The following is an 18788-nucleotide window of genomic DNA, read 5'->3' as shown; positions in this document are numbered from 1 at the left end:
ATTTCTCTACTGAGTTAGCTCAAGGTTGGTCAATTGGTAGAGCCTCTGCTTCTAATGGCTCACAAAAAGCAGGTTTGAGCATGGTTAGTAGTTAGAAGGGAACCAATCGTTCAATGGTGTTGGCACATTCTCCCCTCGATGAGTCTTTGGACTCCCTGGAGGTGTCACATAATAATAATAATAAAAATATTCCCAAGGATACAGGTTTCCAAATATTAAGGTCTCTTTATGGCAAATGAATGGGAATAATGGTTTAATGAGACTAAATGCATAATCTTGAAATCTGGGATCAATAGATTCTACCTACTCTAATGGTGAACCTATACTGGAGATGGATGATGTCTGCTACACATCATAAAGTTTACCATACCATTCCTTAAACTCATTCACTGGCTGCACTCTTACTCTTACCTGCTCAAGAAATATATTCCATACTCTTATTATTCAACACATCAAAAACCTACTTTTCATCCTCTTACTCAATAATTCTTATTGCAACTTCCAAGAATAGCCTCTTATCACTGTTGCTTCCATTCATTCTACATATGAGAAACTTCCTCAGTATCAATCCGGAAGTGAATAGAGAGAACGAATCAGATCGAGAGGGGAGTGATGTGGAAGAGCAGGAGAGTAAGACAGGAGAGATTGAAGGAGTGGAAATCAATGTGAAAGTGAGTGGTATGAGTATAGAAAATGAGAGAATGGGTGTGCAAGAGGAGCAGGGAAACGGCGAGGCTCAGGGTGGACAGGGATACACAGCGTGAGAAAGGTGGATGCTCCAAGAGGAGGTGAGAGAATGTGTAGGCAGGAAAGTAATGGGATGATCAGGGATCAAAAGGAAACAGATGGAATTGCAAAGGGTTCTAAAATGAAGAAGCAGAAAGGGAAATGGCCCCAGTCCAGCATGGAGAGATCACATCGAGTGAGTGGTATCAGTGGAACTAGCTGTAGATCCAGAAATCAGTTGTTGTGTTTGTATACCAATGCTAGAAGTATAAGAAACAAGGCGGATGAAATGGTTGTACTAATTGCGTCTGTGCACCCAGAGATTGTCGGAATAAGTGAGACATGGTTAGATGAGGATGACATCCTGACAGGAATAGAGATGGAAAGGTATGATGTGTTTCGTGAGGATAGAAGGGGTAAAAAGGGAGGGGGAGTGCTATTGATGATAGAGAAAGAGTTATGTCCATACAAGGTAGAGATGCAAGAGGGAAATGGGGCCAGTGGTTTTGAGGCAGTATGGTGTGAGATAGAGGTGAATAGAATCAAATACTTGGTGGGATGTTGTTATAGACCTGGTAATGTGGATGGTGGTGATAGTGAAATGTATAGTCAAATAAGCCAAGCAAATAAGAAAAGGGTGATCGTTATGGGTGATTTTAATTATGGCAATATAGACTGGAATGAAGAGATAGCAACTGGAAGTAAAGAAAATGAGTTTCTTGAGTTTTTGAGGGATAACTACCTCAGACAGTATGTAACAGAGGGCACAAGAGGATTAAGGGTCTTGGATTTGGTCATCTCATCGGAGGATGTAATTATCAATGAGGTATCAAATCATCCACTAATTGGTGAAAGTGACCATGAGGTGATTACTTGGGTGGTTGCCAGCAGTGCAAGGACCCCTGTGAAAAAAGGGTATATGTGGAACTACAAGGGGGGTGATTATGAAGAGCTCAGGAGACAGCTTGCAGGTGTAGCATGGAATGAGGAGTTAGCTGGAAAAGAGATCAATGCAGCTTGGGGGATTTTCAAAAAATATTTAGTGGATGCAATGTCTAAATGTATACCACGGGTGAGAAGGTTAAATAAGTTAGGTGTGAGATGGATGAATAAAGAGATTAAGCATGCAATACAGAGAAAAAGGGCATTGTGGAGGCAGCATAAGAGAAGTGGAAGTAACCAATTTCATGAGTTCTACAAAGACCAGGCAAGGAGAGTGACTTGGTTGGTGAGAGTAGCTAAAGAGAGGTATGAACAGCAGTTAGCTAATGAAGCTAAAAAGAATCCTAGGGAGTTCTTTCGATATGTAGCCAGCAAAAGAAAGAATGATTATGGAAGGATGACATTGATTGGAGGAAATGGTATAAAGACAGCTGTTGCAGAATGTGTGGTGGAGATACTTAATGAGTAGTTCATAAACATCTTTCAATCTTGTGAATGTGACTTCATGGAGAGATTAAGAGCAGTTGATGATGGGGAGGAGAGACTGACTGTAAGTGAGCAAGAGGTGTTTGGGGAGTTGAGTAAACTAGATGTAAATAAGGCTGTGGGACTTGATAATATATCACCGCGTATTCTGAAGGAATGTGCCAGAGAGTTGACACCTGCCTTGACATATTTTTTTAATACGAGTCTTGCACTTGGTCAAGTCCCTAAAGAGTGGAAGGAGGGCAAGATTGTGCCACTTCATAAAGGAGGTGATCGAACTCAAGCATCAAACTATAGGCCTATCTGTGTGTCAGGTGTTGTGGTTAAGTTGTTGGAGAAGCTTGTGAGAACTAGGATCCAGAGTTGGGTTGACAACAATGGTATAATCTTTGATGGACAGCATGGATTTGCTAAAGGGAGGTCGTGTTTTAGTAATCTACTTACTTATTACAATAAAGTGACTGCTTCCCTGGACAGAGGAGAAGGATACACAGTAATATACTTGGATTTCGCAAAAGCTTTTGATAGAGTACCTCATGATAAGTTGACAGTCAAACTAGAGCAGATGGGGTTGGATATTAGATTAGTGCATTGGATTGGAGACTGGCTATCTGATAGGTATCAACAAGTTGTGTATGGGGGTGCAATATCCAGGAAAAGGAAAGTCACTAGTGGAGTGCCTCAGGGATCTGTTTTAGGGCCATTACTATTTAACTTGTATATTAATGATATTGGCGAATATTTGGATGGAGATATTCAGTTGTTTGCAGATGATGCAAAGTTGGGACGAACCATAAAGAGTAGTGAAGATGTTGTGTCCTTGCAAGAAGACTTGAATAAATTGAGTGATTGGGCAAGCAAATGGGGATGTGAGTTCAATGTTGCAAAATGTAAGGTTTTAAAATTTGGAAAACAAAGATGGGATGCAGAATTTATGCTTGGTGAGAATATATTGTTGGAAGTAGAGGAAATAAGAGATCTGGGAGTGATAGTGGATAAGGATCTAAAATTTAGGGGACACATCACCAAAATTGTGAAGACAACACAAAGACTTCTGGGAATGATGAGGAGGACACTGACGTGTAGAAGTAGGGAGATTCTTGTTCCATTGTATAAGGCTTTGATTAGGCCACACATGGACTATTGTGCCCAGATTTGGTCACCTGGTTTTCAGAAGGATGAAGAGATGTTGGAAAGGGTCCAAAGGCGACTGACTAAGGATTCTGACCTCTGGAATGTCGAGTATGAGGAAAGATTGAAAAGATGTAATTTGCAGAGTCTAGTGGAGAGAAGGAAGAGGGGAGATATGATAGAGACCTACAAGTTGGTAAGGGGTTGTTATAGGATCAATGGTGGAGAAGTTCTACAGAGAATAGTGGGAGATCAGGGGAGAACCAGAGGTCATACCTGGAAACTGTATAAAGAGGGTGTGAGTAGGGGAGTGAGAGGCAGGTTTTTTTCGTGCAGAGTTGTGAATGATTGGAATGCCTTGCCTGAGAGTGTTGTGTCTGCAGGGAGTTTGAATGTGTTTAAGACCCGGTATGATGAGATGTGTGTGAGATAAAAGGACCTCCTAGATGAGTCTTTGACTCCATGAGGTCTTGTTTAATAATAATAATAATAATGCCTGACAAGATGAAACATCTCAACCACAACCTTTGTCTTCTATCCACCAGAATCTGCAGATTGCATGTCCTCAATCAATCTTCCTAACCAACAATCTGCAGCACTGATATCTGTGAGGGGAGTAATATGTGGAGATACTGTGATTTGTGGTACACTTGTAGGAATGCTTGTAGCATATGCCTATAGCAATAAAGTGAAATGAGAATGCAGATGACACATAGTGGTGGTTGGTACAAATGACAGCGATAGTGCGAATTGGACAGCAAGAGACAAGTGGTTCATGTGAGGTTCAGTTATGTAAGGGAAGATATGATAATGCAGAAATGAGGACAAGAGCAACAATAATGAATGATATCATAAGGAGAATGTCAGCATTGTGAGAATATATCAAAAGAGAGGCTTGGAATACATGGATGCTTGAAGTGCATTTGAGGATAGAAGAAAGCTATATGTTTGAGATGAACTTCATGTGAACATGGAAGAAAGGATGCAGGCATCTGGAGAAATTATCTGCTGGCCAAGTAGAAATGTTAGAGCAGGGAAACTAAAGTTAAACAGGGTAGAGAGTAGCTGTGGGGGGCCTCTTGTGGAGATAGTTGGTCAGGGGATGACAGAATGTATGATATATTGCAGAGTCAATATATGGAGTCTGGAAAGAATAACAATAATTATTATTATTATTATCATCATCATCATATGACCTCCACTGAATCAGAGACAGGCAATGCATTCCACTCACCAACCACTCTCTATGCAAAGAACCTTCTCCTCACACCCTCCTTATACAGTTTCCAGCAATGGCCTCATGTTCTATTCCTCCTCTTCCATTCTATGAAAAATCTCTTCCATGTCAACCAGGTAAGAACCTCTCACTAGCTGATAGGTCTCGATCATATTCCCCCCCCTTCCTCCTATTCATGAGGTACTGCAACTTACATTCTCTCAATCTATCCTTGTCCTCCACATTCCAAAGACCACTGCCCACCTTTGTGAATCTTCTCTGGACCCTTTCTAACATATCCTCATCACCATGAAAACCCGACTACCGAATTTGTTTACCATAATCCATATGAGGCCTGATCAAAGCCTTATACAATTAAATAATAAAGCAACACGTAAAAACAACAGTGATATCTTTAATTAGTAAAAGGACAGATATTTTGTACTAAAATAAATAGTACATCTTCAGTGTCTGTAACAGTAATAGGAATGGAATACAAGCAAAACGTTCAGTGGATCACCTATTAAAATACAATTTTTACCATGTGCTAGGAAATAACAGAAATAACAAATTTAATCTATTAAGATAAATGGTTTTTTTTTACATAAGATAAAAGTCTCCCAGATCTTTGAGAGAGACATACAGTCATTTCTATTTAAATTTGATCGGTGTAAGATAGTTTTCACAACTTTCTTTGAATAAGCATTCATATTTGAATCTGCATCTATGGAGGAGAACTGCTTTATCCCACTGGACACTATGAGTAGAGACAATACTGTGTTGTGCCAGACCAGACTTCAGAGGTTTGTTATAATCAATATAATATTGATGTTCTTTTATTCTTTTTTCCAAAGAATGGCCAGTTTGTCCAAAATAAGAGACATCGCATTTGCAAGGTATTTGGTAAACGGCAGCCAGAGATAGAGAAGACAGTTTGTCCTTTGTAGAAGGCAATAAAGAAGAAATTTTGTTGATAGGAATATATGTTGGAATCAATATTCAGAATATACGAATATATGTTGGATACTCTTTCAGAATTCTACCTATAGGTTCTGAGATTCCTGGAATGTACTGAATAGGAACTCTGAGGACCGTTGAAGAAACTGTAGGTATTGGAACATAAGAGTCAAGTATCTGTTGGATTTGATTGGAGTTGTAATCATTTGATTCCATTAACTTTTTAATGATGGAAAGTTCTTGTTGTAAGATTATTGGGAAAGAGCAAACTTTATGTGCTCTATGAATTAGAGATTTAAGAATGCCAAATTTTTGAGACAGGTGGTGCACAGACTTTTTGTGAATGTATCTGCCAGTAAATATGGGTTTTCGAAAGACGCTTGTAGATAAGGTACCAGAAAACATTCTAGTGAGGAGAATGTCCAAAAATGGTCAATTACCAGAGTTTTCCTTTTCCATAGAGAATTGGATGTGTGGGTGAAGGTTATTTATCCATTGTAGAAAAGTGGAAAGTTCATCTTCAGTGTGTGGTCAAACAGCAAAAACATCATCGACGTAACGGTACCAAAGAGATGGTTGAGGATGAATGGATAAGAACATAGTATCTTTGAATTGTTTCAAATAGTAGTTTGCCAAAGGTGGAGACAGAGGGCTACCCATGGCAGTACCTTCAATTTGTTTGTAGATTTTGTTTTTCCAACTGAAATAACCTGAGTGGATGACAAATTTGAATATCCTTGTGATATCTGGAGAATAATCTTCCTATAAAGAATTCACTGTGTCGGTTAATGGGATATTGGTGAACAGAGAAATGATGTCAAATCTGACTAGCATTTCAGAATCTGTAATTTTAATATCCTTGATTTTTTCAAGACAATCTGTTGAGTATTTTATACAGGATCTGGAATGACCAATGAGAGCACTTAAGGAATGTGATAATACTTCTGCAATCTGATAAGTTGGAGAATCAATGCAATTTACAATAGGTCGTACAGGACAGCCTCCTTTATGGATTTTTGGAAGTCCATAAAGACAAGGAGTTCTTCCAAAGTAGGTGTGTATTTTATCCACGTAGTTAGGATCCCAATTTATAACCTCATCAAGTAATATTTATTTAGTTGTTTAATTTGTGAATTAGTAGGATTACTTGTGATCTCTTGGTAGGTCGTGGTGTCTTCTAATAGGCTGGATACTTTTGTCTCATAGTCAGTCTTATTCATGATTACAATAGCTTTTCCTTTATTGGCCTTAGAAATGGATATTGTATTATCTTTTCTTAAAGAAGTTAGACTGTTTATTTCAGCATTTGATAAATTGCATGGAAGTAATTTGCTTTTGAATAACGAAGTCACAACTTCAAAACGTAGTTTGTTGGTATCTTTGCTAGGAAGTCCTGATAGATTGCGTTCTATATTATGTAAGAAATCAAGATAAGGAATGATTGAAGGAATAACAGCAAAATCAAGGCCCTTTGATAAAGCATAGGTTTCAGCAGTAGATAATGGGCGATCGGAAATGTTTACCAGTCCATTTATTTGTAGATGAACTGTCAGAAATAAGGTTTTTTTTTTGCTTGTTATATAGAGTTGTATTTTTGCATAAGATTTTGAAAATTTCTCTCATAAGACCGGGATAAGGATTGTTTTGATAAGCGAAGAACAATATCCAATAATTCTTCATTAAGAACAGCTGAAATGTCTTCTTCGAGAACTGATATAGAATTGATATTAGAAGCCAATTCTTTTTTGGCAGTACAAAGTTGGTTACAAATTAATGAAGAACTTCCGCATATATAAATAGAGTGGGCTCCAGGAGACCGGATTGTTTGTTTAAATCTAGCAAAAGTGAAAATAACTTTAGTATCACAGCACTTTTTAAGGAAGGCAATCCGTGCTCGAAGCTTACCTTGTAGAACTGATAATTTTCCTAATTTTCCTGTTAGTTTAGTAAACTCTTCCCCGTGAAGGATGATGATTCTGATTTTTAGTGAAACCTGTGGCATAGTAATTAAATAATAAAGCAATACAAAAAAACCACAGTGATATCTTTATAAAAGGACAGATATTTCGTACTAAAATTAATAGTACATCTTCAGTGTCTGTAAACAGTAATAGGAATGGAATACAAGCAAAACGTTCGGTGGATCACCTATTAAAATACAATTGTTACCGCGTGCTAGGAAATAATAGAAATAACAAATTTAATCTATTAAGATAAATGGTTTTTTTTACATAAGATAAAAGTCTCCCAGATCTTTGAGAGTGAGAGAGACATAGTCATTTCTATTTAAATTCGGTCGGTGTAAGATAGTTTCACAACTTTCTTTGAATAAGCGAATTATTTGTGTCTTTATATGAAGATTACCCTCCAGATATCATAAGGATATTCGAATATGTCATCCACTCAAGTTTATTTCAGTTGGAAAAACAAAATCTACAAACAAATTGAAGGTACTGCCATGGGTAGCCCTCTGTCTCCACCTTTGGCAAACTAGTATTTGAAACAATTCAAAGATACTATGTTCTCATCCATTCATCCTCAACCATCTCTTTGGTTGATAAATAACCTTCACTGATGCACCCAATTCACCATGGAAAAAGAAAACTGTGGTACTTTACCATTTTTGGACATTCTCCTTACTAGAATGTTTTCTGGTACCTTATCTACAAGTGTCTTTCAAAAACCCACATTTACTGGCAGATACATTCACAAAAAGTCTGTGCACCACCTGTCTCAAAAATTTGGCATTCTTAAATCTCTAATTCATAGAGCACATAAAGTTTGCTCTTTCCCAATAATCTTACATCAAGAACTTTCCATCATTAAAAAGTTAATGGAATCAAATGATTACAACTCCAATCAAATCCAACAGATACATGACTCTTATGTTTCAACACCTACAGTTTCTTCAACAGTCCGCAGAGTTCCTAAAGGACGAATTATCTGTCCTTTTACTAATTAAAGATATCACTGTGGTTTTTACGTGTTGCTTTATTATTTAATTACTATGCCACAGGTTCCACTAAAAATCAGCCTTATACAATGGTAACCTGTCTATTTCTGAATGTCACGGTCCTCCACATCATTGCCATTATCCAATGTGACATCTTCACAACTTGTGCAATGTGGCCCATGAATTTCATGTCCTTGTACACCATCACTTCTAGATCTCTCATCTCCTCTATTTCGTTTAAAGTTTCCTTACCAAGTGTATACTTTGCATCCCATCTCTGCTTATCAAATCTCAAAACCTTACACTTTGCAACAATAAACTGATAGTTCCACTTACCTACCCACTCATGCAATCTATTTAAGTCCTCCTGTAAGAACTTAACATCCACTTGGCTCTATATTGCTCTCCCCAGTTCTGCATCTTCTGCAGACAACTGCATATCACTAATTAAATCCATTCCAATATTATAACATTCAAACTGAGCAACAATGGTCCCAAAACTGACCCCTGAGGTGCACCACTAGTGACCTTCCCCTTTAGAGATACTGCACCCTCATATGCAACTTTCTGATACCTATCTGTCAGCCAGTAATTGATCCAACACATAATTTTGATATTCAGTCCTATATGTTTCAATTTATTTATTTCAATTTAGAGCCTGTGTAGCTCAGTGGATGTGCTGTTTGCACACCACCGCGCTTGCCGCACGAAGGAAGACTTGGTTTCGAGTCTAGTCGGCGACTAGAGGAAATTTTTCTAAGCCTTTTTTCGACCGGTTCCCGAGTTAGTCGATCTCTGGCACGGGCAAGCAGGTTTTTCCTCCCGGAAACTCTGGTTTTTCGTCCTGTAAACTCAAGAAAATCGACCGTAGAACCCACATTATTTCAGACATTAAATATATTGTGTTAGCGTTAGGGACCACGAGATGGCGGCACATTTGAGCCGTCTCTCTTCACTGCGTACCGCTTAATTAGTGATAGCCTTGGGCCATCTGTCTCTGATTGGTAACAGTGGAGATTGAACTGCCCACTCAGTCTCCAAAAGTTAGATAGGGCTAAATGGCCTCGCCTACTCCCCGTATACAGGAATAAAAAGGCGTTAGTTGATTTTTTTTTTTTTTTATGTTTCAATTTATTTAACAGCTTGTTGTGTGGCACTCTAGTAAAGCTTTTACAAAATCCAAATATACCACTGTATATGCATCTTCCCTGTCCAAGGTATTTGTCATCTTGTTATAGTACATAAGTAAGTTAGTGAAACATGATCTCCCCTTAACAAACCCATGCTGATAACCACAGAGAATACTGCTGTTATCAGCCCATTTATGTATCCTACTTCTCAGCAATCTCTGTCTCTAGTATCTTCACCACAGCTCTAAATATACAGATTGGCCTATAATTTGAAGCTACAGCCTTATGAAGTGGAACAATTTTACCTTCTTTCCACTTCCTTGGAGCATGTGCTGTTGGAACACTCATTAAACAGGCATGCCGGTGATACTTCCAAATACTGCGAGACTTTTATATAACTGTGTTAATGATGGGAACGGGCTTTACTGTGGAAATTTTGATGAGGAGAGAATGATTTCAACTTTGTGTTCGTCTGGTTCAGACCCATCAAATGTGTGCAAAGATGTCTACATGAATAAGGCAGTAGAGAAGAATAGAGATCTGCAAGTTGTCCAAATATGTCATGCAGATTGCAGACAAGAGTATATAAAGGAAAATGCAGGTAGATTATTATGTCTGTACACGAATGCTAGGAGTATCAGAAACAAAAGGGTTGAGTTTGTTGCCTTGGTCAATATGTTGTGACCTCAGATTGTAGGCATTAGTGAAACCTGGCTATCAGAATCAGACACACTAACTGGTATCGTGTATAAAGGGTACAGTATTTTTAGGAAAGATAGATAGGACAGAAGAGGAGGGGGTGTGTTGCTAATGATATCGGATGACTAGAATCTACTTAGAGTTCAGACCTATGATTGTAGCACTACGCTACCAGTATTTCATGTGGCAGTGAGTTTGAAGCCATCTGGTATGAAGTAGAATCTAACAAGATCAAGTACATAGTGGAGTGGTGTTACAGACCTGGTGGATCAGTTGCTAGTGATGAAGAAATGCATCACCAAACAGAAAAGATGAGCACAAAAAGAGTAATCATAATGGGAGACTTTAATTAACCAAATATTGATTGGGTAGCAGTAGAATCTCATAAGAAGAAGAATGAAAATGAATTTATTGAGCTTTTAACTGTCAGATTTTTAGGGAAAGACAATGTATACTATAATATTAATTATAAAACTTTAATTAATGCTTCCTACATTTCGGTAATGTTACATTACCATCTTCAGGGAACATAAAAATAATGATATGTGCATGCAGGCACTAACACTAAACAAATATGGTGTTTGTTTAGTTAACACTAAATCAGTCCTAGAGTCCTAAAAGGTGCCACCTAGTGGGTTAAATTGGGTAGTAATAGTCTTGGATGTTGGGCTGATGTTCTAAGAATGTAAGCTTTCCCATATTTGGAGCAGTCTCATGCATCCAAATTTGTTGAGGTTTGGAGAGTTTTTTTTTTTTTTTTTTTTTTTTTTTTTTTTTAGAGCTGAGACTGATTCCAGGAATAATCTCTCATATTTATACTTGCTGCAGTGTAGTAAAGTGGCTTTCTTCCAGTGTATTTTGTTGTGGATGTCCAAAGCATGGTCAGGAAGTCCTGAGTGGCTGTATTGGGAAACGGATATAATCCTTATGTTCAGATATCCTGATATTAGCTGTCCTGCCGGTTTGGCCGAAGCAAGACAGTTTGCAACTACAAGGGACCTGGTATGCTCTAGGTAGGTCTAGGGGAAGTGGCTGATCCTTGGGGAAGCGGATAAGAGATGCCAGTTTTTTATATGGTTTGTAACAAGTTGTCAAGTCATATTTTTTAGGATTTTTGTTAGCTCTTCAGAAGCCCTCCGAATATAAGGAATTGTGATGAATTTAGAGTAGTCCCTGTTATGGAAGGGGGGGGGGGGAAGAGTTGAGGTTAATAGGTTTTAATATTTATTGGTTTATATTTGGGGGACTTCTGAAAAGCTAACAAAAATCCTAAAAAAATATACTTGACAACTTGTTACAAACCATATAAAAAATTGGCATCTCTTATCTGTTTCCCTAGACCTATCTGGAGTATACCAGGTCCCTTGTAGTTGCATACTGTCTTACTATGGCCAAACAAGCAGGATAGCTAATATCAGGATATCTGAATATAAGGATTATATCTGTTTCCATCAATACAGCCAGTCAGGACTTCTTGACCAGGCTTTGGACACCCACGACAAAATACACTAGAAGAAAGCCACTTTACTACACCGCAGCAAGTATAAATATGAGAGATTATTCCTGGAATCAGCCTCAGCTCTAAAATCTCCACAAACCTCAACAAATTTGGATGCATGAGACTGCCCCAAATATGGGAAGCCTGCATTCTTAGAACATCAGCCAAGACTACTACTACTACCCAATTTAGCCAACTAGGTGGCATCTTTTAGGACTCTAGGACCAACTTCAGCCATATTTGTTTAGTGTCAAGGCCTACATGCACATATCATTATTTTTATGTTCCATGAAGATGGTAATGTAACATTACCGAAATATAGGAAGTATTAATTAAAGTTTTTTAATTAATATTATAGTATACGTTGTCTTTCCCTAAAAATCTGACAGTTATGTATCACCAATGTATAAGTTTATCTTCAAGTTATTGAGCTTTTGTGGGACAGCTTCCTCAAGAGCAGCATGTGACAGAAGGAATTCGAGGTCAAAGAGTGTTAGATTTGATTATGGCGTCAGATGGAATTTCAGTTAAAGACGTCACTATTCTGCCTCCATTTGAAGACAGTGATCATGCGGTACTCACTTAGAAAATGACTAAGTTTATGAATGTTCCATTCAGGAAAGCCTACAAGCTGAACTACAAAGCAACAAATTATGACCAACTGAGGAGTATACTGAGTTCAGTGGAATAGGATCAGTTGTTGGATGGGAAGAATATCGACAGTGTATGGAAAGAATATTGACAGTGTATGGGAAGCATTTAAACAATATACTTAAATGATGCAATATCAGAATGTGTCCCAAGAGTTCTAAGAATAAATAGGGTAGGAGTCAAAGGATGTGGAACGAATACCATGTGCATAAGGATGGTATCCGTTATGAAAATTATAAGCAGCATGCTAGAATAGTCACAACTGTTGTATGGAAAGCAAAGTCTGAGCATGAAAAGAAACTGGCTGCATGCTAAAGACAAACCACAAGAATTCTATCGATATGCTGGAAGTAAAAGAAAGAATGAATATGAAAGATTAACTCTTCTAAATGTAGATGGCATGAGGGTCACAGATGCAGAAGAGGTTGTTCAACTAATGAGTGCTCATCTTATTAGAAGCTATCAATCTGGTGTACGTAACATTGAGCTCACTGCTAACTCTTCACTGGATGAAGAAACTCGGGTGTATGAGGATGAGATATTAAAGCTGTTGCACAAACTGAATAAGAATTAAGCAATAGGGACTGATGGGATATCAGCACGTGTTAAAAGAGTGTTCAGCTGAATTGGTCATTCCTTTGACTAGGCTGTTTAATATGAGTCTCAAAAAGGGAAGATTCTGCAGGAATTGAGGGAATGTATAGTAATTCCATTACACAGGAGTGGTGCAAAGACTGATGTATCCAACTGTCGACCAATTAGCATCTCAGGAGCGGTGATGAAGATTTTGGAAAAATTGGTTAGAGCTTGCATTCAGAAATGGGTTGACAGTGAATCTACTTTGCAATGAGCAACATGGGTTTACTAAGGGAAGCTCATGTTTTAGCAACTTGCTCACATTCTATAACAATGTTACCATTGAACTAGATAAGGGGAACAGATCAGTTGCAGCTGGTGAAAATTTTAAGTGGGAGTGCTGCATATACAAAACACTTTTTTCCCTAATCAGTAATGAATTTATTAATAAATAAATTTACATATTAAAAATTGCTTTATTAAAAATATTTCATCCTCACCACGAACAAACACCAATAATAAAAGTTTCGCATCAGTAGCAATGACAAGTGTATTTGTTGCGTGTAACAATAATTGAAAAAATATAATTCTTTTCATATTTTCAACAGTGACACTCGTCATAATTCAGCCTTGTAAATAATAAATAAATAATTATATTATTAGATATATGAAGAGCCAAAGGCTTCAATTGCGACATATGACTTGTTTAAGTTAAGGGATATCATGAGTTGCCTCAGCTTGCACTACCTTAAGGGTCAGTTGCTGCAGTATCCAGATATTTGCTTACGCTTGGAATCGCCGAACTTTATATAGTTTCTACTATATTCAGCATGAAACTCTTTGAGTTTCTTATTCGGCTAAGAAACGATATGGGATGTAATATCCCTTAACCTAAACAAAATAATTATATGTTATTTTAACAAAATAAAATAAGATTTACAAAAAAAAAGTTCACCACAAACATGCGCCAATAATAAACGTTTCATATCTCACAGAAATAACGAGCACAGGCATAAGATACACTGCCCAAGCAGCAGTGTATCTAATGACATAACATGCAACGACAGCAAACGAATATCGGCGTTAGATCACAGTGCATTTGTTTCGTGTAACGATAACTTAAAAAATATTATTCTTTTCATATTTTCAACAGTGACACTCGTCATAATTCAGCCTTGTATCTATAATAAATAAATAATTATATGTTATTTTAACAAAATAAAATAAGATTTACAAAAAATGGTTCACCAGGCACACGCACCAATAATAAACGTTTCATATCTCACAGAAATAAGGCACGTTAGCTTACTAAAAATACACTGCCATTTGAGCAGTTACAGTTGGGAATGACGTAACATGCAATGACAAGAGCAAACGAATATCGGCGTTAGATCGCAGTGCATTTGTTTCGTAATCTAAAGCGTTAATCGAACAATTCCAATTATTAACTATTCAATCAATGTCAAAACATAAGCTGTAACCTTTAACATGTTGTACTGCATTTATATAATGTTGTAAGCATTGTTATTATTTATAAACACAAACAAAATTTAATTTTTTCATCTTTTCCTTGGAGGTGCTGCAGTGTCACAGTGCTTATGCATGGGCTGCCACTGGAACAGATACACCATGATACTTTTGGATTTTGCTAAGGCTTTTGACAGAATACAGCATGGTAGACTGTTGCATAAATTGGAGAATATGGGTTTGGAATTATAGAATATTAGCATTGATAAGCGGATGTCTGACTGAACGATATCAAAAAGTGGAATATGGACGATGCGAGTCTGCAAGATTTAAGGTAACCAGTGATGTACCAGAAGGATCAGTGCTTGTTCCTCTGTTATTCAATCTGCACATTAATGATATTGGGAAAGATTTGACAAGTGACATAGAGCTATTTGCTGATGATGCAAAGATAGGTAGGGTAATCAGGAATGCTGCTGATATGCAGTACTTGCAGAATGGTTTGAATAGGCTGGAATTGTGGGCATGGGAAAATTGATGCCAGTTCAATGTCAGTAAACTCATCGACTTTGGCATGATTGGATATCCAATGTCGTATTATATCGGTGGGATTAAGCTAGGGATCTTTGAGTATTGGTAGATAGGAAGTTGAAGTTCAGGAGCCATGTAGGAAATGATAAAAGCAATGCTGAAATGAATGTTCACATGAAAAGATAAGGATGTTATTTTGCCTCCTTACAAGGTCTTGATAAGACCTCACTTGGACTATTGTGTGCAGGTCTAGTCTCCTGGTTTCTGTTGTGATTCTCATTAAGTGGAAAGGGAGTGCGAAGAAGAGTGTTAAAAATTATATCAAGATTTTGGAATACTGATTATGAAGACACTAGCAGGAGAACGAGGGGTGATATGATTGAGACTTACAAACTTCTGAAAGGGTCACACAGGATTTCAGTTGATGGAATTTTTTAATTTATGGAAGGTGGAGAAAGGAGAAGAGAGCATCCTTGGAAGATGAGAATGAATGCTGCTAAAAAGGGGTGAGGGTTAGATTTTTCTCTCATAGGGTGGTGTGATTGGAATGGTTTTTGCCATTTGTTGTGAATACAAGCAGTGTGAACGAATTCAAGAATAATTATAATAGCTGGTGAATGTAGTATGTGGCTTCCTTCAATGAGTCCCTGGAGGTATCTCTTAATAATAATAATATCAAGATTTCTTTTAAGCAAAAACTCAAATTCCCACAATATAATGGTTCAATTTTTTCATTTAATAATTTAAACCAGATGAGTTTTATTCTTTAAGCTTTGTGTATAATTATTTAATATATTATTATTATTCAGGCCTCCATGGAGTTAAGAAACTCATCACAGGAGGTTCTTCCTAGAAAACACGGAGTCCATCATACCACTCCTTGAACTCGCTGACCATTCTTGCTCTCACCACTCTATCAGGCAATGCATTCCACTCTCCATGCAAAGAAATCACTTCTCACCCTCTTGCTCGTAACTTCCAGGGATGGGCCCCTTGTCGTCATTCCTTCCCGCTGTTCAACTAAGCGAAAGAATTCCCCAGTGTCAATCCTGTAACTATCTCTCAACATTTAAAAGTCACAATCATATTACCTCTCCTTTTATCTACCAAACTGTGCAGTCCACATTCCTTCAGCCAATCCTCATAACTAACATTATAGAGTCCTGAAACCATCTTTGTTATCTGCCTCTGTACCCTTTCCACAATTAATTTATCCCCTTTAAATCCTTTTTTGACCAAATTTGAGAACAATAGTCTAAGTGTGGTCTGATTAGGATCTTATACAATGGAACAATAACTCTTTTAAATCTGCAGGTCAGCATCCTTCTCAGTATTGCAGCAATCCTCTGGGTTACCTTCACCACCTTTGCAATATGTTCCCTGAATTTCAGTTTTCTATCGATCATCACCCCCAGATCTCTTGTCTTCCTTACTTCCTCCAGTACAGCTCCTCCAATCAAGTATGCAGTTTCCCATTGATGTATCCCAAACTTCAAGACTTTACATCCTTATATATATATATATATATATATATATATATATATATATATATATATATATATATATATATATATATATATATATATATACACACACACACACATCCTGAAAATGATTGTTAACTAATGGTTAAATATATCAACACTGTTCAAAAAATTAACAATGCTGGCATTATTCAAAAATTATTAATTATGATAATTTTAAAAACAATTAAGCATGTCTCACGTTCATCTTGAGAATATAGGCAAACATATACTTTACACTTACCTCTCTATTAGTCCACTGAGTTTTTCCATACATAGGTGTAATCAGTGGAACGAAATACATGCAGTTACTTACTGCATAATTTAGTGCATCTTGCCAATCACTACCAGTCTTGATTTCATGAACATCCTACAAATAACTTTACTATTAGTGAATCAGTCAGATATATATATATGAAAAATTTAAATACAGTATAATTGTTTTGCCTATTATCTGGACTTAGTAAGAAGAGGCATATAAGTGAAATAGTAAAAGAGTAGGATAATTCATTTAACATGCTAAATGCTGTGTTGTGTAACTGCAATAACAGTTAAAAAGGAGTGACATTCCTGGTATATTGTTATATCAAAGTCAGAAGCACTATTGTGGATTCAGAAAGCAAAGGAATGGATTTGAATTTTAGAGTAAATCCAGTGAATGTAAGAATCGATACTTGAACACTTACTGCAATAAGCACAGAAACAAACTGAGCCAAGCAAATTAGAAACAAACAATTCATAAAGCACTCATAGATCATTACAAGTCCATTACAGGACTAGCTGCTAGTGCCTGAACAAAAGTTAATATAAATAATCTATTATGAACCTCCACAGCTCAGTTGGTTTTGATAAAGCTCCTCTGATTGCAAAGATCCCATCAAGGATGAAATTAACCTTTATTTGGACTTTCCAACTTTGACTGAGTTACCTAGTCTCATATAGGGCTAGCAGTTTTATACTAGACACTCTGGTTTTCATACCACAAAACAAGCAAACTGAGCAGAAGAACTTAAGCATGTAACAATCATAATATGCTATGATAGGATTAATCATTCTATCAGAGCATTAATGATGTTTCAAATAAGCCAAGTTACTTGTTTGTGAGTCAATAAGCCCAAGATGAAAGAGTAACATGGGATCAAATCTACTCAAATCACCATATCAATCACTGTAGCATATACAGTTACCAATACGTTGCACTTGAACAAGGTTACAGTACAACCTTCTAACTTTGAACCAAGTGACAGAAAGCCAACCTAATCATGAGAAGAGGCATTATTATTATTCAAGTCTCCATGGAGTCAAAAGACTTATGAACTTCTGAAAGGGTCATACAGCCTTGGAAGCTGAGAATGAATGCTGCTATGAGAATGAATGATGGTTAGATTTTTCTCTCATAGGGTGGTGTGTGATTGGAATGGCTTTTGCCATATGGTGTTGTGAATGCAAGCAGTGTGAATGAATTCAAGAATAAGTATGATAGCTGGGGCGTGTAGTATATGGCCTCCCTCAATGAGTCCCTGACTTCCTGGAGGTCTCTCTTAATAATAATAATATCAAGATTTCTTTTAAGCAAAAACTCAACTTCTCACAATGGTTCAATTTTTTCATTTAATAATTTAAACCAGATGAGTTTTATTCTTTAAGCTTTGTGTATACGTATATAATATAATATAATATATTATTATTCAGGCCTCCATGGAGTCAAAAGACTCATCGTGGGAGGTCTTTTATAAGTCTATCATACCATTTCACAAAGTCTATCATACCACTCCTTGAACTCACTGACCATTCGTGCTCTCACCACTCTATCAGGCAATGCACTCCACAGTTCAACCACCCTCCATGCAAAGAAACCACTCCTCACCCTCTTACAGCTTCTTTTCATAATTTCCAGGGATGGCCCTTTGTCATTGCTCCTTCTGGCATTAAGTATAAATAAGCTTGTTGGATGCATGGACCAAAAGTACAGAAACTCAAAAAGATGAATGAGAGTGAAAGCGTGAAGTGGGAGTTGAGAGTTCAAAAATTAGAAAGATTGAATGATAGAGAGAATGTGAGTGAGATTCGAAAGGTGAATTGGGTTGGATGAAGCAAGAGATGAAATAGATGTGGAGTGAAATTAAAAAAATTCAGGCAAAAATAATTAAAACAAATCAAGTAGGTACAAAAGAGTTAACGAAAGATGAGCGAGTGGTGTTGTATGGCGACTTCATTATTAAAGGTGTGCTGGATGAGAGGATGCACAAGGTATGTTTTCCTGGTGGTAAAATGAGTAGAGTGATTGAGACATTGAATATGA

General features: G+C 37.1%; 1 protein-coding gene across 1 annotated transcript in view; it reads right to left on the bottom strand.

The window, feature by feature from the left end:
• Positions 1-18788, bottom strand: part of LOC150106331 (uncharacterized) — a 404058-nt gene that overhangs the window by 213075 nt on the left and 172195 nt on the right. Inside the window, exon 6 of the mRNA XM_090393084.1 lies at positions 16731-16856. Within this exon, the coding sequence (XP_090249210.1) occupies positions 16731-16856 (126 nt within the window). The remainder of the gene's footprint in view (positions 1-16730; positions 16857-18788) is intronic.

Source organism: Typopeltis vanoorti, chromosome 5, assembly GCF_054136105.1.
Source record: "Typopeltis vanoorti isolate ZY-2024b chromosome 5, IOZ_Tvanoo_1.0, whole genome shotgun sequence".
Lineage (NCBI taxonomy): Eukaryota > Metazoa > Arthropoda > Arachnida > Uropygi > Thelyphonidae > Typopeltis > Typopeltis vanoorti.
This window is presented reverse-complemented; position numbering and strand designations above follow the sequence as displayed.